This window comes from Schistocerca americana, chromosome 1 (assembly GCF_021461395.2).
Source record: "Schistocerca americana isolate TAMUIC-IGC-003095 chromosome 1, iqSchAmer2.1, whole genome shotgun sequence".
NCBI lineage: Eukaryota > Metazoa > Arthropoda > Insecta > Orthoptera > Acrididae > Schistocerca > Schistocerca americana.
Window position 1 is genome coordinate 1,259,837,371 of NC_060119.1, and position 26,250 is coordinate 1,259,863,620.

Here is a 26,250-nt window from a genome sequence, read left to right on the forward strand (position 1 = left end):
ACCTTACAACTGGAGGCTGCAGAGCGATAATCATTTACGACGGTCAGCGGAAAACTTGCTCAGGTTGTGGTCAAGAAGGCCACGTTCGCTCAGCTTGTCTCCATCGAAGAACTGTACAAATACCGACATGTGAAGCTGTAGCAACATGTCTGGCGATGTCTCTCCCTCTCACTTATGCAAATGTGTTCCGCAAGGAGTCCTCACCGCCGGCCAGAGTGGCCGTGCGGTTCTAGGCCCTACAGTATGGAGTCGCGTGACCGCTACGGTCGCAGGTTCGAATCCTGCCTCGGGCATGCATGTGTGTGATGTCCTTAGGTTAGTTAGGTTTAAGTAGTTCTAAGTTCTAGGGGACTGGTGACCTCAGAAGTTAAGTCCCATAGTGATCAGAGCCATTTGAACCCTTTTTGAGACCTCACCGAACAGTGACAGCGCTAAACAGCTGGAGAAGCCAGTCGAAACGCCGACGACTTCTGATGACGATATGAGGATGGGGACGGCGGCGACGCCCCCACCGAGCAGCGCCCACCGATACCACCTGTACAGACATCAGTTGAGCAAATGGTCGAATACTGCCAACGCCTGCCTTCGTGTCCGACTGCAGTGGTGACAGACTCACCCACATTCGGATACGGAAACGCACTCGCGTAAATAACGGTCTCTGAAGCGGCGCAAGAAACGACGTCTAGCCCCGTCGGACGCCTCCTTAATACGTATGCAGGGCGACGATCAAGAAACGACCGAGGAAGACGGCCACCTCACAATGGGTCCCGAGACTCTTCATCCAGAACGCCACCGTCTCGACAGCAGCAAACGCCAAGACCGACCTGAAGAACTTGACAACGCACGGCTACCAGCAGTCCACTGCTACTCCCAGGTAGTGGAAGAGGAGCCACAGAGAGACAGGGCTGGCGAGCCCCGGCCCACGGAAAACTTGTCCCAAGGAGACTGGGCTGATGATTGTGGAGCAGACACACCGACAGTCGCAACTGGCGACACGGCGGAGGCGGCGTCCCTCTAAAGTTCAACTTATGACCAACGACGGCGGGCAGGACGGGGTCACGTAACGTGCCAGCACAACAGCAGGCGGCGTAGGCTCCCATGGCCGATATACACTACTGGAAATGGAAAAAAGAACACATTGACACCGGTGTGTCAGACCCACCATACTTGCTCCGGACACTGCGAGAGGGCTGTACAAGCAATGATCACACGCACGGCACAGCGGACACACCAGGAACCGCGGTGTTGGCCGTCGAATGGCGCTAGCTGCGCAGCATTTGTGCACCGCCGCCGTCAGTGTCAGCCAGTTTGCCGTGGCATACGGAGCTCCATCGCAGTCTTTAACACTGGTAGCATGCCGCGACAGCGTGGACGTGAACCGCATCTGCAGTTGACGGACTTTGAGCGAGGGCGTATAGTGGGCATGCGGGAGGCCGGGTGGACGTACCGCCGAATTGCTCAACACGTGGGGCGTGAGGTATACACAGTACATCGATGTTGTCGCCAGTGGTCGGCGGAAGGTGCACGTGCCCGTCGACCTGGGACCGGACCGCAGCGACGCACGGATGCACGCCAAGACCGTAGGATCCTACGCAGTGCCGTAGGGGACCGCACCGCCACTTCCCAGCAAATTAGGGACGCTGTTGCTCCTGGGGTATCGGCGAGGACCATTCGCAACCGTCTCCATGAAGCTGGGCTACGGTCCCGCACACCGTTAGGCCGTCTTCCGCTCACGCCCCAACATCGTGTAGCCCGCCTCCAGTGGTGTCGCGACAGGCGTGAATGGAGGGACGAATGGAGACGTGTCGTCTTCAGCGATGAGAGTCGCTTCTGCCTTGGTGCCAATGATGGTCGTATGCGTGTTTGGCGCCGTGCAGGTGAGCGCCACAATCAGGACTGCATACGACCGAGGCACACAGGGCCAACACCCGGCATCATGGTGTGGGGAGCGATCTCCTACACTGGCCGTACACCACTGGTGATCGTCGAGGGGACACTGAATAGTGCACGGTACATCCAAACCGTCATCGAACCCATCGTTCTACCATTCCTAGACCGGCAAGGGAACTTGCTGTTCCAACAGGACAATGCACGTCCGCATGTATCCCGTGCCACCCAACGTGCTCTAGAAGGTGTAAGTCAACTACCCTGGCCAGCAAGATCTCCGGATCTGTCCCCCATTGAGCATGTTTGGGACTGGATGAAGCGTCGTCTCACGCGGTCTGCACGTCCAGCACGAACGCTGGTCCAACTGAGGCGCCAGGTGGAAATGGCATGGCAAGCCGTTCCACAGGACTACATCCAGCATCTCTACGATCGTCTCCATGGGAGAATAGCAGCCTGCATTGCTGCGAAAGGTGGATATACACTGTACTAGTGCCGACATTGTGCATGCTCTGTTGCCTGTGTCTATGTGCCTGTGGTTCTGTCAGTGTGATCATGTGATGTATCTGACCCCAGGAATGTGTCAATAAAGTTTCCCCTTCCTGGGACAATGAATTCACGGTGTTCTTATTTCAGTTTCCAGGAGTGTACATGCGACGGACGGAAGACAAGCATATCGGCTTGCTTCTATCAATATCAATAATATACGGTCGCAGATTAAGATGTCCTTACTCAAAGACATGCTACAAGCAGCAGACAACGACGTCGTCCTCCTACAAGAAGTATACGTCGATGACTTTCCTGTCGTGTACGGGTACGTATCCTACATATCACACGCCTCCGAAACTGGCAGCGGCATAGCAATTCTTCTTAAAGAAGGCATCACGACAGAGGATGTACTGTACCTACCGTCAGCAATGACAGTACGGCTCGTCAACATCTATGCACCGTCCGGTACACACAGGAGGCAAGAACGTTCCAGCTTCTTCCCCGACGAATCTGTCCCGCTATTCCAAGGTCGACACGACCGATTAATCCTACGCGACGATTTTAATTGTGTTTGCACCGAAAGACCAATTTCCGCGATACACTCCGTGTCCAGAGTTACGAAGGCTGGTCCAGAATATGCACCTGGTTGACATCTGGGTGCATGAAAGTTCCTGGCAGATTAAAACTGAGTGCCGGACCGAGACTCGAACTCGGGACCTTCGCCTTTCGCGGGCAAGGGCTCTACGCGAAAGGCAAAGGTCTCGAGTTCGAGTCTCGGTCCGGCACACAGTTTTAATCTGCCAGGAAGTTTCATATCAGCGCACACTCCGCTGTAGAGTGAAAATTTCACTCTATCTGGGAGCATGTCCATGGTCTCCGTCATGGATACACCCATACAACAAATCATTCCGCTAGCCGTCTCGACCGTTTATATGTCACACGCAATCTTAACATTGACGTCCTGGAAGCAGAGCTGTGCCCTACAGCCTATACCGACCATACAGCATTAATATGTACAATCTCCCTCCGGCGACAGCAAGTGTGGCGTAGCCGCGGTCCTTGGAAAATGAACGTCGCCCACCTGCGGGGCCCAGCTTGTTGAGGCATCATTGAAGATGTTTGCAGATCTCGCGAACGACGCCTTCGGTCGTTTTCCACGACCCTCAGTTGGTGGATGGGTTGCGCCAAACCGGCGCTGCGCAGTTCTATGATGACATATGGTCGTGAGAATGCAGTTTGGCGACGTCAGTCGGTGGACTTCTATTTCACGGTGCTACCGGAGTGCACCGAACAAATGCCTTCTCCGGAGCGGCAAGAGGCGGTACAACGAGCAAAGGCCAAAATTATATCCAACATGCGACGCCACCTCGAAGGTACGGTGGTCAGGGTGCAGACACTAGACCAGGTTGCAGGAGAACGGCCATCGATGTATCACATCATCAACGAAAACAATAGACGACGAAGAGCCCTAGTACATGCTCTGGACACGCATTATGGCAGACACCTAACATCGTAACAACAAATAGGCAACGTCTTCGTAGAACATTACACTCAACTTTACGCCGCAGTGGATTCCGATATCACGGCCATTAACGAAGATACACATATGATTTTCGCCACCATTGATTCAGAGGCGGCAGCACAACTGATGGAGGAGATTACAGAGGAGAAAGTGATGGAGACCATTGGTAATGGAGAGGTGAACAAATCGCCGGGACCACATGGCCTTCCTCTGGAACTCTACAGAACCTTCAGCTCTGTGACCGCAACACGATGGGCTACTACCTGCCGCGAATTAATGTGTCCTGACGTGCCCTTACCGCCGGCTTTTGTGGAGGGGCTGATAATCCCGATACACAAACCCTCGGATAGTACACGGATACGGGACTGACGCTCCTTAACTGCAAATTTAAAATATTCAACAGATTATTAGCAACACGCGTCCGAAAGAGTATTGCAGCAAGTACTCTGACTTGATCAAACTTCGCTCGGCGGAGATAACAACATCCATACGGCGCTTATTGAATATCGTGATTTGATCGCCGTAGCAAAGACATGCCGCCTCCGTGCAGCACAAGCGTCAATAGATTTTGATCAAGCCTTTGATAGAGTTAGCCATAACTATCTTGCAAAAGTCCTGACACACATGCGGCTTCCACGTCCATTTAACGCTGTCGTGATGCGGCTGCTCAGTAATGCCTCCTCCAAAGTGCTCGTCAATGGACGTACGACAAAATCTCTGGTCGTACCAAGATGGGTCAGACAAGGATGTCCCTTATATGCACTCGCTCTCGATCCGTTACTTTGCGGCCTACGACGCCGCTTGATAGGACTGACTTGGAGAATACACATTTACGTGCAAGTCATGCGGATGGCCTGGTGTTGATAGTACGGAATGAAAACGACATGAGTGCTGGTAGTACGGAATGAAAACGATATGAGTGCGGCTTTAGGTTGTGTACGTAAATATGGAACGGCCACTCCCAGCCGTATAAATATGAACAAGTCTGTAGCGATGAATATTGGTATTGGACTAACGGAAGAATGTGTAGCACCTTTACGGCTCACGGATACCTTGAAATGCCTAGGTATTGTTTTTACCAATGACATATGTCAGGGAGCGAAAGGCTATTTACAATTTGTACAGAAACCAGATGGAAGTTATAAGAGTCGAGGGACATGAAAGGGAAGCAGTGGTTGGGAAGGGAGTGAGACAGGGTTGTAGCCTCTCCCCGATGTTATTCAATCTGTATATTGAGCAAGCAGTAAAGGAAACAAAAGAAAAATTCAGCGTAGGAATTAAAATCCATGGAGAAGAAATAAAAACGTTGAGGTTCGCCGATGACATTGTAATTCTGTCAGACACAGCGAAGGACTTGGAACAGCAGTTGAACTGAATGGACATTGTCTTGAAAGGAGGATATGAGATGAACATTAACAAAAGAAAAACGAGGATAATGGAATGTAGTCGAATTAAGTCGGGTGATGCTGAGGGAATTAGATTAGGAAATGAGACACTTAAAGTAGTAAAGGAGTTTTGCTATTTGGGGAGCAAAATAACTGATGGTGGCCGAAGAAAAGAGGATATAAAATGTAGAGTGGCAATGGCAAGGAAAGCGTTTCTGAAGAAGATAACTTTGTTAACGTCGAGTATAGATTTAAGTGTCAGGAAGTCGTTTCTTTAAGTACTTGTATGGAGTGTAGCCATGTATGGAAGTGAAACATGGCCGGTAAATAGTTTGGACAAGAAGAGAATAGAAGCTTTCGAAATGTGGTTGTACAGAAGAATGCTGAAGATTAGATGGGTAGATCACATAACTAATGATGAAGTATTGAATAGGATTGGGGAGAAGAGAAGTTTGTGGCACAACTTGACTAGAAGAAGGGATCGGTTGGTAGGAAATGTTTTGAGGCATCAAGGGATCACAAATTTAGCATTGGAGGGCAGCGTGGAGGGTAAAAATCGTAGAGGGAGACCAAGAGATGAATACACTAAGCAGATTCAGAAGGATGTGGGTTGCAGTACGCACTGGGAGATAAAGAAGCTGGCACAGGATAAGGTAGCATGGAGAGCTGCATGAAACCAGTCTCAGGACAGAATACCACAACAACAACAACAACAGCATGTCACACAGCAGCGTACGACTGTAAGAGACTACTACGGTCAGTCCGGACCGGTGTTAGGATACTTTGAAATGCCTAGGTATTGTTTTTACCATTGACATATGTCACACAGCAGCGTACGACTGTAAGAGACTACTACAGTCAGTCCGGACCGGTGTTAGAGGGAACATCGCACGGGTATTACACACGATCCAGCGGGTCACGTATGTTAGCACCTACCTGACGTCACGAATTCCGCATTTTGCACAAGTACTCCCAATACCGGTGACGATAGCAGGACGAATAGTGGCGCCGTTCAGTTCCTTTGTGAGTGTAGGTCTACTGTTTAAAGTAAGATACGACGCCCTCAGCCTCCCTCTTAGTAGGGGTGGACGTGGTCTTGCGCAAGTTCGTGATCGAGCGGTGGCGCTATGTATCAGCACGATGTTAAAACTGTGGAGACGGCATGAGACAGAAGAACTGGCACCAGTTTCTCCAATGGCGCCAGTGGCGGTCCAGCACATTTCCCCGTCGCTCCAGCATATATGCACGTTTTTTTTTTCTTTTCTTTTTGTAGAGTGCAGCTACGTTCAGAAGGCTCTGTCGGAAGCCAGACCTGCAACGGAGCGTGACATATATCGGATACTAACGACCGGACGACCCAGCAGTCCTATTGAGAGGAAGCATCCACGTATCAATCAGCAAGTAGTATGCCGATCAATAGATCATGTTCCCTTAGACACATAGACACGTGCAACGTGGTACCTAACAGTTAATGGTAAAAACGTCACCCGATCCAGACTCCATGCGATTCATATGACAGATGCACCATTGTGCCCTCTGTGCCAAACTATGGACAACGATGAACACCGCCTCATATGCGGCCCCTCGACAGAAGTGTGGCGTTTGGCGACACGAATGATCGTTTTCTTTCTCCGAATGGGACAACACAACATTGAACCAGGGATTATATCCTTCCCGGACGGGACGTACTACTCACGCACCACAACGAATTCTGTAACGTGGCTTCGAGACCAGAAGGTGCTGTATTTGTTCAGACATGGCTGAAAGAATATAGTGGACTTTTGGAAATTTCTACAGGAACGACATCTAAAGATCGTGAACAATCCGAAGTACCGACAGTATTTCTCTAACTTCCTGTGGAGTGCGTTTCAAGAGGCCCCGATTAGCTGGAACGTCCAAGGTGAGAGAATTTAAATTATCGATGCAAAGAAAGCATGAACGGAAGATAAAAATCGGTGATACATTGTACTTACGAGATAACGTACTCGGTTGAAAGAACAGCGGGGGAGGGATGGGGGGGGGGGGCGACTGGAAATACGATTCTCCATTGTAATGTGTGTTTCTTTCTTCACGTAATGTGAGAATAATGTTTAGTTTACTAGCTTTCAAGCAATACAGAAATATTATTTGTGGTATGACAATGCAGCGGTTGTTACCGAAATTTAACTTCACTTATATGTTATACGTGAACCAGGATTTGCTTTCGTTTGTGAAATATATCCATTGAAATTTGAAGCATGGTTGGAGAAGTATTTCTTTTTAACGTAATTTTGCTGTGTTTTTTTTATTTCTGACGTTTGGTTATCTTTCAAAGCTTACTACTTATCACAATGTTAATTTTACGTCAGTCTGGTTTATAGTTATCCTTTCAGCTTATATGTGTACATATATAAAGAAATTGTTAATCTCATTTTGTAATACCAACAAAAAGGTACTTTCTTTGTTTTATATTGATCCTGTTTAAATATAACAAACAAAATAAACAAAAAATAAAATGATAAAAAATAAAAATAAAGCAAAAACTGGCTAGGATACCAGGCTCTCAAAAAAAAAAAAAAAAAAAAAAAAAACAGGGTAGCGTCTTTGATTATTAATGAAAATGTCCTTGCCCGCTGTTCGAAGCTCGCTGCCGCTTAAATTTTGAGTTAAAGAAAAAAAAAAGTGCCTAACGCACCTGTCTAGTAAGCAGGAGAGCCGGGTTAAATTCCCGCCCTTGGTACAAATTTTTACTCGTCGCTTCAGTTTATATGCGTAAAATGACAAAGTGTTGCACGTCCACACCTTATAGTGTGTTGCCCGGAGACTTGCGCGTTCTGTGAAGCATAATAGGCGGCGATCTATGGCAAATGAGAATTTGTGGCAGATCTAACTAAACAGAAAATTGCTGGTGCATGCATAAGTGTTTCAAAGTACACCGTTCAGCCCAAAATGTTGAACATGGTGCTCCGCAGCAGAGAATTATATTGTGTTTTCATACTGACTCAACGAAATGGATCATTGGAAAAGTGTCGGTTGGTCGGAAGAATCACGCTTCACAGCTAGACGATCGTATCCGAATACGCCATAATAAAGGCATGAGGCAGCTCGAAACGTGCACAGTGTCACCGACGTAACGCGTTGGGAGCAGTTTTACGCTATGGGGGACATCTACCTGGTCTTTCATGGACCCTGTGGTAGTAGTCTAAGGCCCCATGACAGCACAGCCGTGCGCTCCGTGACCTTTACTGCGGACCACCTGCATCCGTTCATGCCTGAAGTCTGTCGTGACCACCGTAGTATCTTTCAGCAGGATAACTGCCCACGTCGCACGGTCAGAATCGTGCTACAGTGGTTTCAGGAGCACGACGGGGAACTCACGTTGATGTCTCGGCTGTCAAATTCGCCCGATCTGAACCCGACGGAACACATATGAGACACCATGGGACACCGTCTCGATGACCACATATCAGCAGTCCTTAATTCGCAGAAGGATGTATCGAATCCGTGACATGCAGAATCTCAGTATTGTGTTGCAAAGGTGTACCAACACCCTGTCAGTCAGGTGGTCATGATGTTTTGGGTCTTCAGTGGATGTAGGTGCACAGTCAGCAGTCTAGCTGGTTGCAGCGCTGTGCCACTAAGGCGGCTGCCCCCTGGTTCGCAGGTGTACTACCCGATCGTGTTCAGCTTGTACAACCCGCACGTGGTGTACACCCTGCAGGGCCGGCCGCTGCCCCCGGAGGCGGAGCAGCTCGTCATCTCCAGAGACACCGGCTTCTGGCAGGACGCAGACTTCGCCACCTCCTGCCAGTACAGGTGAGGCGCTAGCAGCCGCTCTCGCACTTTGTCTGATTTCCATCTGGTGTACAACAGCGTAGGGGAACGCACTAGGCTGATGGTATCTCGTGCGTTAGCTCTGGTAGAAGCCGACCTCGGGGGAGATCAGTTTGGATTCCGTAGAAATGTTGGAACACGTGAGGCAATACTGACCCTACGGCTCATCTTAGAAGAAAGATTAAGGAAAGGCAAAGCTACGTTTCTAGCATTTGTAGACTTTGATAAAGCTTTTGACAATGTTGACTGGAATACTCTCTTTCAAATTCTGGAGGTGGCCGGGGTAAAATACAGGGAGCGAAAGGCTATTAACAATTTGTGCAGAAACCAGATGGCAGTTATAAGAGTTGAGGGGCATGAAAGGGAAGCAGTGGTTGGGAAGGGAGTGAGACAGGGTTGTAGCCTCTCCCCGATGCTATTCAATCTGTATATTGAGCAAGCAGTAAAGGAAGCAAAAGAAAAGTTCGGAGTAGGTATTAACATCCATGGAGAAGAAATAAAAACTTTGAGGTTCGCCGATGACATTGTAATTCTATCAGAGACAGCAAAGGACTTGGAAGAGCAGTTGAACGGAATGGACAGTGTCTTGAAAGGAGGATGTAAGATGAACATCAACAAAAGCAAAACGAGGATAATGGAATGTAGTCGAATTAAGTCGGGTGATGCTGAGGGAATTAGATTAGGAAATGAGACACTTAAAGTAGTAAAGGAGTTTTGCTATTTGGGGAGCAAAATAACTGATGATGGTCGAAGTAGAGAAGATATAAAATGTTGACTGGCAATGGCAAGGAAAGCTCTTGATATTCATTCAAGTGGTTCTCTTTTCTCCAGAGGTCTCTTTAATTTTCCTGTAGGCAGTATCCATCTTACCCCTAGTGAGATAAGCTCCTACATCCTTACATTTGTCCTCTATCCATCCCTGCTTAGCCATTTTGCACTTCCTGTCGATCTCATTTTTGAGACGTTTGTGTTCCTTTTTGCCTGCTTCATTTACTGCATTTTTATATTTTCTCCTTTCGTCAATTAAGTTCAATATTTCTTCTGTTACCCAAGGATTTCTACTAGCCCTCGTCTTTTTACCTACTTAATCCTCTGCTGCCTTCACTACTTCATCCCTCAGAGCTACACATTCGTCTTCTACTGTATTTCTTTCCCCCATTCCTGTCAATTGTTCCCTTACGCTCTCCCTGAAACTCTCTACAACCTCTGGTTCTTTCAGTTTATCCAGGTCCAATCTCCTTAAAATCCCACCTTTTTGCAGTTTCTTCAGTTTTAATCTACAGTTCATAACCAATAGATTGTGGTCAGAGTCCACATCTGCCCCTGGAAATGTCTTACAATTTAAAACCTGGTTCCTAAATCTCTGTCTTACCATTATATAATCTATCTGATACCTTCTAGTATCTACAGGGTTCTTCCATGTATACAACCTTCTTTCATGATTCTTGAACCAAGTGTTCGCTATGATTAAGTTATGCTCTGTGCAAAACTCTACCAGGCGGCTTCATCTTTCATTTCTTAGCCCCAATCCATATTCACTTACTATGTTTCCTTCTCTCCCTTTTCCTACTCTCGAATTCCAGTCACCCATGACTATTAAATTTTCGTCTCCCTTCAGTACCTGAACAATTTATTCTATCTCATCATACATTTCTTCAATTTCTTCATTATCTGCAGAGCTAGTTGGCATATAAACTTGTACTACTGTAGTAGGCGTGGGCTTCGTGTCTATCTTGGCCACAATAATGCGTTCACTATGCTGTTTTGTAGTAGCTTACACGCACTCCTATTTTTTATTAAACCTACTCCTGCATTACCCCTATTTGATTTTGTATTTATAACCCTTTATTCACATGACCAAAAGTCTTGTTCCTCCTGCCACGGAACTTCACTAATTACCACTATATCTAACTTTAACCTATCCATTTCCCTTTTTAAATTTTCTAACCTACCTGCCCGATTAAGGGATCTGACATACCACGCTCCGATCCGTAGTACGCCAGTTTTCTTTCTCCTGATAACGACGTCCTCTTGAGTAGTCCCCGCCTGGAGATCCGAATGGGGGACTATTTTAGCTCCGGAATATTTTACCCGAGAGGACGCCATCATCATTTATCCATACAGTAAAGCTGCATGCCCTCGGGAAAAATTACGGCTGTAGTTTCCCCTTGCTCTCAGCCGTTCGCAGTACCAGCACAGCAAAGCCATTTTGGTTAATGTTGCAAGGCCTGGTCAGTCAATCATCCAGACTGTTGCCCCTGCAACTACTGAAAAGGCTGCTGCCCCTCTTCAGGAACCACATGTTTGTCTGGCCTCTCAACAGATACCCCTCCGTTGTGGTTGCACCTACGGTACGGCCATCTGTATCGCTGAGGAACGCAAGCCTCCCCACCAACGGCAAGGTCCATGGTTCATGGGGAAGGACTCTGTGTGATTAGAAATAAAGAAAACTTGCCTTTTCATAAGGTGCGGCCCTCCGCTAACCTCGGTGTCTATAATGTGGCCCCCGAGTCAAAACAATTGCCCACCCCTGCTGTGGATCGATCGCATTTAGTACTTTGCGGTTTTATGTAAACAGTGCATAACATCAGGAAAAGCAACATTAAAATTTAATTTATCTATTGCAGTGTAATTATTACAAAAATGTATCTACGATACGAATTTTGAATGCATGTTTAGTTTTCGGTGCCGTTATTCGTTATATTAGAGGAAATAAATTGATGTTACTCCCTCAGTTATACTCCAAACTACAAGAAATGTGGTGTAAAATGTTTCTATGGGTGTTGACAAAAACCTGCCGCAGTTTGAGTGGCATTGCATGGACGATGCTCTAGCTAATGATTCCAAAGTCGAAACGTTACTACAATATTCATCCCACAGAAAATTGTGGTAATAAACTAGCTTCTTCTTCTTATTATTATTGTTCTTCTTTCCCTTTTGTTATTTCCTGTTTCGCTACGAGGTCGGCATTGTTATACGTCGGTTTTCGCAGTGTTAGTGACATCTGTTGGTCGGACGTCCTCCCTGAATGCGCCGCACTCCCTGGGAAGGAATCTGTGTACACCATCTGTTTGCATCTAGTGCAGATCTCGTGTTTAAGTATGGGAACGTTTTCTAAGTGTTTCGGTAGCGCTGCATCTGAGGAGAAGCGTGGGTACCAACTCGGTATTTACGTATTTGTATGTGGGAAACGCCGGCCGGCGTGGCCGAGCGGTTCTAGGCGCTACAGTCTGGAACCGCGCGACCGCTACGGTAACAGGTTCGAATCCTGCCTCGGGCATGGATGTGTGTGATTTCCTTAGGTTAGTTAGGTTTAAGTAGCTCTAAGTTCTAGGGGACTGATGACCTTAGAAATTAAGTCCCATAATGCTCAGAGCCATTTGAACCATTTGATGTGGGAAGCCGCATAACAACCACATCCAGGGTGGCCGGTTCACTAGCTTTCATCGTTAATCCACGAGGCGGATTCGATCCGAAACTGGTTCGCGTCCCAGCGTCCCGGAAGCATGGGCATTACTGCTCTTGGCTGGCTGAGCGCGTCGTAATGATTAAACTATTACAGAAAAATAGATTTAATTTCAAATTCTCCTTTACCTAATTTTATGAAGTCTTGACAACAGCCGTAACGTACACCGCTCAAGAATAACATGTTTTCAAAGTATGTGGTGAAAATGCTACCTTTACATGTCTAGGTTTCCCTAACAACGCTCGTAGTTGATGTAGAGTACAAGCGGTGTAACTAAAGTGCGCGTCATTTACGACGGCGGCCGAGTTTAGGTTCGTTCTGCGCATCTGACGTCACAAAACAGTCAGCTAATGAACAGAGAACGACGTTGCAAGAGCTCGACTGCAGTTCAAATGGTTCAAATGGCTCTGAGCACTATGGGACTTAACATCTGTGGTCATCAGTCCCCTAGAACTTAGAACAACTTAAACCTAACTAACCTAAAGACATGACATACATCCATGCCCGAGGCAGGATTCGAACCTGCGACCGTAGAGGCCGCGCGGTTCCTGACTGCGCGCCTAGAACCGCTAGACCACCGCGGCCGGCTCTCGACTGCAGTGCAGAGCACGGGCGAGTGTCTTCAGTTTTAGAAACGTTCAGTCATAAATAAAGTAACTGAACAAAAGCAGTGTCTTGATAGCAGACTTTCTTTTATAGGAAGTTTGGAAAAAGCATTCTTTATATCAATCGCTTCATATTCTATTAATTAATTAAACCAAACAAGCAATAAACCTTCTAATTCAGGCGATAGCAAGGAAAGGTGTTTGTATCATTCTCACTAACCGCTTTTTCGCAATAAAGAACGGCGGTAATTGTTTATTTCCTTTTGTACTTCGGCGAAACGTGAGTAATTCATAGTCATACCAACAGTGTTTGTCGGCATTTTGCGTGATACTTTAAAGTCCTCCGCTGGGACATCTATTAGATGACGAGTTGCGTTAGTGTAATGGTTAAAGTGTATGGATGCTAAGCAAAAGGTTCTGAGTTCGGGGCTTAGTATTTTCTTTATTTAAAAACAATATCGAAGTTTCTTACTTCATGATTTTTATTCGTTTGAATGTAATTTTTTGAAATTTCTAGTGGCAAATAAAATCGACCATATGGAAAGTATACGCTATGGACTTTTACCTCTGCAAACTCTTCAAAATTTCGTGCAGTGGTTTACTACATCTAATGCTGCACAATAACTGCGTTGAACATCGAAACAAAATTAAGTCATTTATTGCGAGAAGGTATCAGTCAAGAAGATTTGTAAAAATCAGATTTTTGGGCCAAATAGTTTTTGTGAAATCGAATGATAAAGTGTGTCAAAGCAGTGGGAACACCATGTGTCAGCACAGGCGAGCAGTGCAATGATGACAAAATCGCGCACAGCGCGGAATGCGGGGAGCACGTCTCTGTAGCAGCGAAAGGGTTAATGCGGCCGTGGTAGCTTTTTTCATAAACTGCGCGCTCCCCCCTAAATGTAAGTTTGCGAACTATATTACGGCGCTGCTTCTCTTGTCGCGTACAACTGGCAACGCAGCAATCTCCCGCGTCTGGGCGGGCATGCGCGATCCGCCAAGATAAAAGAACTGAACTATGGTGTAATAGCAGTTTGTGTTTTTGTTTCATTTTTATAGTGATGTTTTCATAGAAGGCGAGCAGTGGCCGTGCGGTTCTAGGCGCTTCAGTCCGGAACCGCCTGACTGCTACGGTCGCAGGTTCGAATCCTGCCTCGGGCATGGATGTGTGTGATGTGCTTAGGTTAGTTAGGTTTAAGTAGTTCTAAGTTCTAGGGGACTGATGACCTCAGATGTTAAGTCCATAGTGCTCAGAGCCATTTGAACCATAGAAGGCGATAAAACGCAGTGGTTCGTAATAACAGAAGTACCTCTCTCCGTGCCTGGGACAGGAAACCTGCCAGAATTAGCCTGGTACACATAAACAGCCTGTCGGATGGGGTGACGAGCACTCTACAACTGTCTGCTGATGACGCTATAGTGTACGGCAAAAGATTCGTCTTTGGGTTGCTATGGGAGGATAGTGATTCAGCATACGGAAAAGTAAAGACAGATTTCGGTGAAATTAAAAGCAAGGCGGCAATATTAAGAGCGCAGTAGGGATTCCACTGTAAAATGCAGAGAAGAGAGAGTGGTTAAGATATCTACGACGGCAAGACTTGTCCGTCGTGATAAAAAAAGAAATGGCAGTCGATACGGAAAACGTACAACTAGAGTTTTAGTCTAACGAAGCTTCGCAAAAGTTGCGGCCACATAAGGCAAAAGGGATGGATAACATTTTTTCGGAATTTCTAAAATCATTTGGGGAACTCACAACCGGGCGGCTATTCAGGCTGGTTTATAGGATCTATGAGACTCGAGACGTGACGTTCAACTTCGGGAAAAATTTCATGCACGCAATCCCGAAGACATCAACGGCAAGTAAGTAAAAGAATTTAACACAGTCAACTTAACAGTACATGCTTCCATGTTGCTGATGAGAATAACATGCAGATGAATGGAAAAGAAAATCGAGAACCTGTTAGACAACGATCAAAGGTAAACGCACCACACAGATAGTTCTAACTTCGTGCGTGATGATGGTTGTAATAATCAAGAAAATCAAGTCACGTTCACGAAATTTGTCGATTTGCCGACGTAAAAAAGCTTTCGGCAATGTAAAATGGTGCAAGATGTCGGAAATTTGGAGAGAGTAGTAGTAAGACTTAGGGAAAGGCGGGTGATATGCAACATGGACAAGATCCAAGAGGGAAGAATAAGCATGGATGATAAAGGAAAAAATGTTCAGAAGAAACAGGGTGTAATACAGGATGCAGTCTTTAGCCCCTATTATTTAATTACATAAAAGAAGCAATGACTGAAAGTCAAAGTGAAGAAGAATTACAGGAGCTGAAAAACGGAACGGAAAGTGTAATATGTAAAGAATATGGATTAAGAGTAAACTACGGAAAGACGAAAGTAATGAGGAGCACCAGAAATGAGATTAGCGATGAACTTAATATCAAAATTCTGGGACCACGAACTTGGCGAACTTAAGAAATACTGGTACCTTCGAAGCAAAACAAGTAACAACGAAGTAAGGAGGACATAAAGACAGAACAGAAGACTCTGCAAGAGAGACGCTCAGTAGCTCGGTACGGGCTTTTGTTGAAGTTTTGAGAACATACCTTCACCGAGGAGTCCAGCAGTATATTGCTCCCTCCTATGTATATCTCGCGAAGAGACCATGAGGACAAAATCATAGAGATTAGAGCCCACACAGAGGCATACCGACAGTCTTTCTTTCCACGAACAATACGAGACTGATATAGAAGTCAGGTGGCTTTGCGGAGTATGGATGTAGATGTAGATGTAGAATAACGCAGATAAAGAATGCATTTCTGTAGTAGCAACCAACGTAGATCTTAATTTGAGGAAGGAATTTCTGATAATGTACGTTTGGAGGGCAGCATTGTAATAGTGAATCATGGTTAGTGGAAAAACCGGAAAACAAAAGAATCGAGATGTCTGAACTGTGGTTCTCCATAAGGACGTTGAAAATGAGGTGGACTGAAGAAGGAATGAATGAGAGATTCTGCATAAAATCAGAGAAGAAAGGAGCACATAGAAAACACAGGCAATTAGAAGGGACAAAAAGCCGGACATATGTTACTAAGTCAGGGAATAACTTCAGTGGTACTACAGGAAGCTGTAGAGGATAAAAACTGCGGGGCCGACAGAGAGTGAAATATATCGGACCTCTTATGTTCCCATCGACGGTGCGCATTGGTTCAATGGCTCTAAGCACTATGGGACTATCCTGAGGTCGTAAGTCCCTTAGAACTTAGAACTACTTAAACCTAACCAACCTAAGGACATCACACACATCCATGCCCGAGGCAGGATTCGAACCTGCGACCGTAGCAGTCACGCGGTTCCGGACTGAATCGCCTAGAACCGCTCGGTCACAGCGGCCGGCCGGAGGATTAGAACCGGCGACCGTAGTGGTCGCGCGGTTCCAGACTGTAGTGCCTAGAGCCGCTCGGCCACTTCGGCCGACGACGGCGAGCATTGATCAGAGACAAGGGTACCGCCAGGAGTGCCCCAGGGAAGTGTAACAGGACAGATTTCCTATAGGTATAGATAAATGATGTGGCGGGAAGGATAAGCAGCAGTCTGCGGATTTTTGTTGGTGATGCTGTGGTGTGTGGCAAGCAGTCGTCGTTGAGCGACTGTAGGAGGATACAAGATGACTTAGACAAAATTTGTAGTTGGCGTCATGAATGCGGATGAGTAGGAAAAACAAACCTGTAATGCTCAGATACAGCATTAGTAATGAAGTGCTTGACCGAGTAACATCGATTTAATGTCTAGGCGTAACGCTGCCAAGGAATATGAGACGAAATGAGCATGTAAGGATTGTAGCAGGGATGGTTCACTGTGAAAGAGACCGCGTATGGGACACTAGTACGAGCCATTGTTGAGTGTTGTTCGAGTGTTTGGAGTCCGCAACAGGTCGAATTAAAGGAAGACGTCGAAGGAATTCAGAAGCGGGCTGCTAGATATGTTACCAGCGTAATACGCAAGTATTACGGAGATGCTTCGGGAATTAAAATGGGAATCACTGGAAGGAAGACGACGTTCTTCTCGAGGTGCACTATCGATAAAAATTAGAAAAGCGGCATTTGAGGCTGACTGCAGAACGATTCTACTACCGCCAACGTACATTTCGCGTGAGGACCATGAAAATACGAGGGTTGTTTGAAAAGTCCGTGCAAAGTTCGAGAGTTGGCACCACCGGTGCGTATCGAGGTCATTTTTAGTTAGTAGCATCTTTGGAAAGAGAGAACACCAAGTTTCAGCCATATTGGTCTATTTCCTTGTGTCTGGCATTCAAGTGAATCAAGGAAGTCGAGTGATTGTCAAAAAATGGACGAAAAAGAATTTATTGTGGTGATTAAACATTACTTTATGAAAGGCAGAACGCCGCAGGAGACTAAAGAGAAGCTTGATAAACATTACGGTGACTCTGCACCTTTGATTATAACAGTTTATAAGTGGGTTAAACATTTTCGAAGTGGCCATATGGGCACAAGTGATGCTGAACGTTCTGGGCGCCCTGTGGAGGTTACGACTCAGAAATCATTGATAAAATCCATGATATGGTGAGTTAAGGTGCGTGAGATTTCTAGTGCTGTGGGAATCTCGAATTAACGGGTACATAATATCTTGCATAAACATTTGGACACGAGAAAGCTATCCGCAAGATGGGTTCCGCGATTGCTCACGCTTGACCAAAAACGGAATCGTGTGAAGTGTTGCAAGGATGGTTTGCAGCTGTTCAGGAAGAATCCACAGGACTTTAAGCGTCCTTTCGGCACTTTGGATGAAACATGGATACATTACTATACTTCAGAGACCAAACAGCAATCTAAACAATGGGTTACCAAGGGAGAATCTGCACCAAAAAAGGCGAAGACCATTCCTTCGGCCGGAAAGGTTATGTGACTGTCTTTTGGTATTCGCAAGGGATAATCCTCATCGACTATGTGGAAAAGCGTAAAACTATTACAGGTGTATATTATTCATCGTTATTGGACTGTCTGAAAACTGAGCTGCAATAGAAACGCCTGCGATTGGGCAGCAAAAAAGTCCTTTTGCATCACGATAGTGTACCAGCACACAACTCAGCAGTTGTGATTCTCAAAATTAATGGAAACAGGATTCCAATTTGTTTCACATCTCCCCTATTCTTCAGACTTGGCTCCCTCGGAATACTATTTGTTCCCCAATTTGAAGAAATGGCTAGCGGGACGAAGATTTTACTCAAACGAGGAGGTGATTGAGGCAACTAATAGCTATTTTGCAGATTTGGAAATTCCTATTATTCGGAGGGATCAACAAATTAGAAGAGCGTTGGACGAAATGTGTAAGTCTAAAAGGAGACTGTGTCGAAAAATGGAAAAAAGGTTTAGCTCAAAAACGTAAGTAGGTTTTTATTTTTGCATGGACTTTTCAAACGCCCCTCGTAAGATCAGAGAGATTAGGCACTGTACGGAGGCATTCAGACAGTCGTTTATTCCTCCTTGTATTTGCGAGAGGAACATGAAAGGAAATGACTGGTAGTGGTACAGGGTACCCTCCGCCACGCACCATACGGTGGCTTGCGGAGTACGTATGTAGATGTAGAACGATTGAGGACTTAGAGTGCATGATACTCCGAGTACATGAGATGGCGTAAGAGAGGAATTCTTGGCTGGCTGCATCAAAGCAGTTAGAAGGCCCATGACCCAAAAAGAAAAGTCGAAAAGGATGGTGCAAGATGACTTAGAAAGAATTTCTCTTTGATGTGGCTCGACCTTATTGTGAGGAAATAAAAATTAATGCCAATGTGCAGGAAAAAATCTTGTATTGTTAGACCACGGTATTATTAGTGTGTTGCTTGACACAGGCAGGTCAATAAAGTGGAGCCAGTACATAAGGCCGGTTGTAAGAAAGAGCAAATGTCGTCCTGGTTGACTGGGTGAGTTCTTAGTAAAGTCCTGCTTTTCTATGAAGGAGACAGAGTACAAATCAGATGGCCGTTCCATTACTGAGTAGTGCTCGTTTGTTCGGGATCCACAGCAGACCGGACTAGAGGAAGACATTTGAGGAATTCAGAGAGATGCTGCTACGCCTGTTCCCAGCGGGTTCGATCAACTCTCGAATAATACAGAACTGCTGCGTGAAATCAAATGCGTTTCCATGGAGAGAGTGATAACTTCTTCTCGCAAAGCACTGTTGAGAATGCCTTGAGAACCAGAATTTTTGACAGATTTCATAACGGTTCTGCTGTCGCCATCGTAGAGTTCGCAGAAAGACCGCGAAGACGGGGTAAGAGAAACCAGCTCTCGTGTAGAAGCATACAAGCAGTCGTTTTTCTCTCGCTCCATTTGCGAGTGGTACAGGAGAGCGAATTGTTAACAGTGCTCCAAGGAACCTTCCATTGTACACCGTATGGGGTCTTGCGTAGAATGTATGCAGATTTAAATGGCACTAAGTGGCCAATTAATAACGGGGTATCTGTATAAATTTATTTACGTAACCATACTATCCGAGTACACTAAGATTGCACACTACTGGCCATTAAAATTGCTACACAGCGAAGATGACGTGCTACAGACGCGAAATTTAACCGACAGGAAGAAGATGCTGTGATATGCAAATGAATAGCTTTTCAGAGCATTCACACAAGGTTGGCGCCGGTGGCGACACCTGCAACGTGATGACATGAGGAAAGTTTCCAACAGATTTCTCGTACACAAACAGCAGTTGACCGGTGTTGCCTGGTGAAACGTTGTTGTGATGCCTCGTGTAAGGAGGAGAAATGCGTACCATTGCGTTTCCGACTTTGATAAAGGTCGGATTGTAGCCTATCGCGACTGCGGTTTATCGTATCACGACATTGCTGCTCGCGTTGGTCGAGATCTCATGACTCTTAGCAGAATATGGAATCGGTGGGTTCAGGAGGGTAATACGGAACGCAGTGCTGGATCCCAACGGTCTCGTATCACTAACAGACGAGATGACAGGCATCTTATCCGCATGGCTGTAACGGATCATGCAGCCACGTCTCGATCCCTGAGTCAACAGATGGGGGCGTTTGCAAGACAGCAACCATCTGCACGAACAGTTCGACGACGTTTACAGCAGCATGGACTAACAGCTCGGAGACCATGGTTGCGGTTACCCTTCACGCTGCATCACAGACAGGAGCGCCTGCGATGGTGTACTCAACGACGAACCTGGGTGCACGAATGGCAAAACGTCATTTTTTCAGATGAATCCAGGTTCTGTTTACAGCATCATGATGGTCGCATCCGTGTTTGGTGACATCGCGGTGAACGCACATCGGAAGCGTGTATTCGTCATCGCCATACTGGCGTATCACCCGGCGTGATGGTATGGGGTGCCATTGGTTAAACGTCTCGGTCACCTCTTGTTCGCACTGACGGCACTTTGAACAGTGGACGTTACATTTCAAATGTGTTACGGCCCGTGGCTCTACCCTTCATTCGATACCTGCGAAACCCTACATTTCAGCAGGATAATGCACGACCGCATGTTGCAGGTCCTGTACGGGCCTTTCTGGATACAGAAAATGTTCGATGCTGCCTGGCCAGCACTTTCTCCAGATCTCTCACCAATTCAAAAGTCTGGTCAATGGTGGCCGAGCAACTGGCTCGTCACAATACGCCAGTCACTATTCTTGATGAACTGTGGTATCGTGTTGAAGCTGCACGGGCAGCTGTACCTGTACACGCCATCCAAGCTCTGTTTGACTCAATGCCCAGGCGTATCAAGGCCGCTATTACGGCCAGAGGCGGTTGTTCTGCGTACTGATTTCTTAGGACCTGTGCACCCAAATTACGTGAAAATTTAATCACATGTCAGTTCTAGTATAATATATTTATCCAATGAATACCCGTTTATCATCTGCATTTCTTCTTGGTGTAGAAATTTTAATGGCCAGTAGTGTATTACTCTTACGGAGTTCATTGCATTTACTACGTAATGGACTTTATTATAGATATAAAAAAAGTAACGTTGGCTGCTGTGAGAAAGCGTCGGCTATGTGATGCTGATGTTGAGAATGAAAATTATAAAACCGAGAATCAGTGAACAAAGTGAAATTCGTTTGGTGAAATCGAGCTTAACTACAACTGGGAACTCAATGATGGTTAGCGGCTGTCACATTCGCCAAGTGTGCCAGTTTGCCAGCGGCAGCACAATGTGTGGATTTGTTACAGACGTGATTACAGGCAGGGGTATGTTTTACAGGTCTGACTTCCTGAAGGCGTCCACCCCGGCGGAGGACCCACCCGGCTGGGGTGGGGAGGGCGTGTCGCTGTACCGGCGCCACGTGCGATCGCCCGTCAAGGTGGTGCGCGCCACGGACCCCGGCATCTTCCGCCTATGGCACCCCAAGGTGAGCGGCGGTTGTCACTGCTTGCTGACGTCAGCCATATTCATTATGTGCAGCATTCGCTATAGCTTCATGTGGAGCACCAGACATTCAAAATGAAAAGTATTGATAGCGGTCTAGAGTGGTATGGAGTCAAGCGAGAGACAAGGTACTTCCTGCCGGTAAAAGCCGACTAGGATCGCGATGACGTAGGGAGTCACTAGACAACCATCCAGATATCTTCATAATATTCCGCAAACACTGATGAGACAAAACGTTATGACCAACCATTCAGTAGTTTGTTGATCCACTTTTGGAGCGAAATACATCAGCGATTTTATGCGGCACGTAGATGCGACAAGTCCTTCGTTGGTTTCCCGAGACATGTGGCACCAGACGCCTTCGTGCATGTCATACACTTCCCGTAAGTTATGGACCGATGGGTTGTGGACGCTGATCAAGCACGCAAGCCTCCCAGATGTGTTGTGTCAGGTACAGATTACGCGAATTCGGTGGGCAAGACATCAACGTGAGTTCACTACCAGTCCTCTCAAACCAGTGTAGCACGATCGTAGCCTTGTGATATAGAGAGTTATCCTCCTGAAATACACTCCTGGAAATTGAAATAAGAACACCGTGAATTCATTGTCCCAGGAAGGGGAAACTTTATTGACACATTCCTGGGGTCAGATACATCACATGATCACACTGACAGAACCACAGGCACATAGACACAGGCAACAGAGCATGCACAATGTCGGCACTAGTACAGTGTATATCCACCTTTCGCAGCAATGCAGGCTGCTATTCTCCATGGAGACGATCGTAGAGATGCTGGATGTAGTCCTGTGGAACGGCTTGCCATGCCATTTCCACCTGGCGCCTCAGTTGGACCAGCGTTCGTGCTGGACGTGCAGACCGCGTGAGACGACGCTTCATCCAGTCCCAAACATGCTCAATGGGGGACAGATCCGGAGATCTTGCTGGCCAGGGTAGTTGACTTACACCTTCTAGAGCACGTTGAGTGGCACGGGATACATGCGGACGTGCATTGTCCTGTTGGAACAGCAAGTTCCCTTGCCGGTCTAGGAATGGTAGAACGATGGGTTCGATGACGGTTTGGATGTACTGTGCACTATTCAGTGTCCCCTCGACGATCACCAGTGGTGTACGGCCGGTGTAGGAGATCGCTCCCCACACCATGATGCCGGGTGTTGGCCCTGTGTGCCTCGGTCGTATGCAGTCCTGATTGTGGCGCTCACCTGCACGGCGCCAAACACGCATACGACCATCATTGGCACCAAGGCAGAAGCGACTCTCATCGCTGAAGACGACACGTCTCCATTCGTCCCTCCATTCACGCCTGTCGCGACACCACTGGAGGCGGGCTGCACGATGTTGGGGCGTGAGCGGAAGACGGCCTAACGGTGTGCGGGACCGTAGCCCAGCTTCATGGAGACGGTTGCGAATGGTCCTCGCCGATACCCCAGGAGCAACAGTGTCCCCAATTTGCTGGGAAGTGGCGGTGCGGTCCCCTACGGCACTGCGTAGGATCCTACGGTCTTGGCGTGCATCCGTGCGTCGCTGCGGTCCGGTCCCAGGTCGACGGGCACGTGCACCTTCCGCCGACCACTGGCGACAACATCGATGTACTGTGGAGACCTCACGCCCCACGTGTTGAGCAATTCGGCGGTACGTCCACCCGGCCTCCCGCATGCCCACTATACGCCCTCGCTCAAAGTCCGTCAACTGCACATACGGTTCACGTCCACGCTGTCGCGGCATGCTACCAGTGTTAAAGACTGCGATGGAGCTCCGTATGCCACGGCAAACTGGCTGACACTGACGGCGGCGGTGCACAAATGCTGCGCAGCTAGCGCCATTCGACGGCCAACACCGCGGTTCCTGGTGTGTTCGCTGTGCCGTGCGTGTGATCATTGCTTGTACAGCCCTCTCGCAGTGTCCGGAGCAAGTATGGTGGGTCTGACACACCGGTGTCAATGTGTTCTTTTTTCCATTTCCAGGAGTGTATAACATCGCCGTCAGGGAAAATTGGATTGTTTGGGGGAGGAGACCAAACTGTGAGGTCATCGGTCTCATCGGATTAGGGAAGGACGGGAAGGAAGGCAGCCGTGCTCTTTCAAAGGAACCACCCCGGCATCTGCCTGGAGAGATTTAGGGAAATCAGGGAAATCATAAATCAGGATGGCCGGACGCGAGATTGAACCGTCATCCTCCCTTCAGGGAAGACATCAAGCATGAAGGGATGGACGTGGTCCACAGTAATGTTCATGCAGCCCAAAGCTGTTATGCTGCCTTCGATTACTGCCAAATGTCCCTTGGAAGCCCACAATATTGCATTTACAGGAAAGCACCTGCAGTGCAGTGCATGTTTTGATCAACCTGAATGATGGCGTTTCTAGACATGGTTATCCATAATATGTAACAAGAAACGTCATACATCCACTATGCGACAAGTTCCCATTGATCCACGGTCCACTCTCGATGACTGAATGCCCACTCCAGTCGTAACTGACGATGTCGTTGAGATACCATGGAAAGACGGGGAGGAGGGGGGCGCCTTTTGCTGCATAGGCCGATGCTCAATCACGTGCGCTGAATGGAGTGCTCTGAAACACTTGTGCCTCCCACTGCACTGTACTCTGTCAGACGACAGATTGCCGGCTATATTTCCTTACAGAGCAAGCAAGCCGTCAGCCTACACGTTGTTTAATAAGGTGTGGACGCTCGACTGCTTGTGGCATGAAACTTCCTGGCAGATTAAAAGTGTGTGCCCGACCGAGACTCGAACTCGGGACCTTTGCCTTTCGCGGGCAAGTGCTCTACCATCTGAGCTACCGAAGCACGACTCACGCCCGGTACTCACAGCTTTACTTCTGCCAGTATCTCGTCTCCTACCTTCCAAACTTTACAGAAGCTCTCCTGCGAACCTTGCAGGGGCAATAAAGATGCTCCTGTAGCGTTTTCGATGGGAAGTGTTTGCCCACCCACAATACAGCTTGTAACTGGATGCCCCTGAGTTTCATCTCTGCTCACACGGACTGCTGGCTTTGAAGACAACTTCTTGTCACAGTCAACGAGCTGTAGACAAGCGCAGACAATTGGCGCGAAGTACAGGCGGCTGCCTTCTATGACGAGGGTAGTGGAAAGGTGGTACAACGCTAGGTCACATGTGTAAGTCGGAGCGGCGACTATGTAGAGAAGTAGCTGGAAGGTGTAGGTAACTGTAGCAAATAAAATATTTTTGGTTCTCACGGTGGCTTCCATTTCCGAACGGACCTTACTTTTGGAATAGTCCCCGTAATATGTATAATTGCCCGAGTAAATGTGTACCTCTTTGACTTCCTGAATACACCTTTTCCTTGAATTTCGAACCACCTTCGTATGTGTAGGTGTCAGAAAAGCGTTGACATGTTCGCAGGAGTGCAGTCGGCGGCTGCCCGCGGAACAGCTGCGAGCCTGCCTGAGGATGCGCGCCCTCACCGAAGCGTCGCACGCGCAGCTGGGGCTGCTCGCCTTCCGCGACGAGGCGCGCCACGCCTGACGATGGACTACGTTTAGTGGACGAAACGTCGTCTACCTAAGAACGGGTCATCTCACTGAAGCGTTGTGTATCCAGCTGGGGCCACTCGTGCTCCAAACCTAATGGTGGACTACCCCTACTACTACGTCAAAACCCTCTTCCTGTGGAAGTGCGCCCTCGCCGAAACAGAACGTTCGCAGCTCCGGCTGCTTGCCTTCCTCGACTTCAGCAATGCTTGACGATGTAGTACGTCCCGCGGCCGAAACTTCACCTGCCTGAAGTCGGGCGACCTTACAGAAACGACACATGCACAACTGGCCAAATGATGCCTCCCCTGACGATGAAGTCCGGTTTGCAGTATAAAAGTTGCCTGTTTCTGTATGTGTACTCTAAACAAAACGTCTTATATAGCTGGCAGTGCTGTAAGTTGTGCTACAGCTGACGTTCGACTCACATTTCACGGCCGAAAAGTCTCCTGCCTTGGGGCGAATGCCCTCAGCAAAACATCACAAGTGCCGCTGAAGCAGCTCCAATTATACCATGGGATGTGCCAAAACGTCGGCTGGCGGATGATGCTCACCCACACACACGTTTCACGTTGTGCTTTAAAGTGAGATCCGTCGCATGGTCAAAACGTCTCCATAGAATGGCAGTGGTACAGCCACAGAGCTTCAGACCTGCGAATCAATGGTACTAAGTAGACTGACAGTGGCTCACCTCACAAACGAGTCTTGAACTGTGTACGAAACTGTGTAGAGTAGCAAGGAATAAATATTTTGTACTTAATCTGAGTCTGTAAAATAAAGTATATGATTCTAACCACATAACATAACATAGTAGCATGCATTCATTCCACGTTCAATCTGTTTTTAATGAACAAATACAATAGCACGTAGAAGTATTTTGTGAAGAACATAACAACAAAACTGTGAGAATGCAGTTCATTTATATACAAATTCGGTCTTCAGTTAGAAATGGTTATTAATACACAAAGTATTTCAGTTTTGTGGATTTTTCGCCATATCCTAATGTGCAGTACGGCGCACTACATCGGCAGTACTTCAAAGGTTCACAACTGTAGACACAGCAACATCTCTGAGAATGCAGGCTTTCTCGGTGAATCTTCGCCTGAAGATGGCATGTAAGAAACTTGCTGAAACGTTGCTGGAGAACAACGCGC

The 26,250-nt window shown here is 47.3% G+C and overlaps 1 protein-coding gene across 1 annotated transcript in view; it reads left to right on the forward strand.

Moving 5' to 3' along the window:
- LOC124598849 (chondroitin sulfate N-acetylgalactosaminyltransferase 2-like) overlaps window positions 1–25,793 on the forward strand; it is a 116,932-nt gene extending 91,139 nt beyond the window's left edge. The window contains exons 6-8 of the mRNA XM_047136031.1: window positions 8,924–9,075; window positions 21,403–21,550; window positions 24,969–25,793. Coding sequence (XP_046991987.1) covers window positions 8,924–9,075; window positions 21,403–21,550; window positions 24,969–25,091 — 423 coding nt within the window. The 3' untranslated portion in view covers window positions 25,092–25,793. The remainder of the gene's footprint in view (window positions 1–8,923; window positions 9,076–21,402; window positions 21,551–24,968) is intronic.
- The last annotated feature ends 457 nt before the right edge of the window (window positions 25,794–26,250 follow it).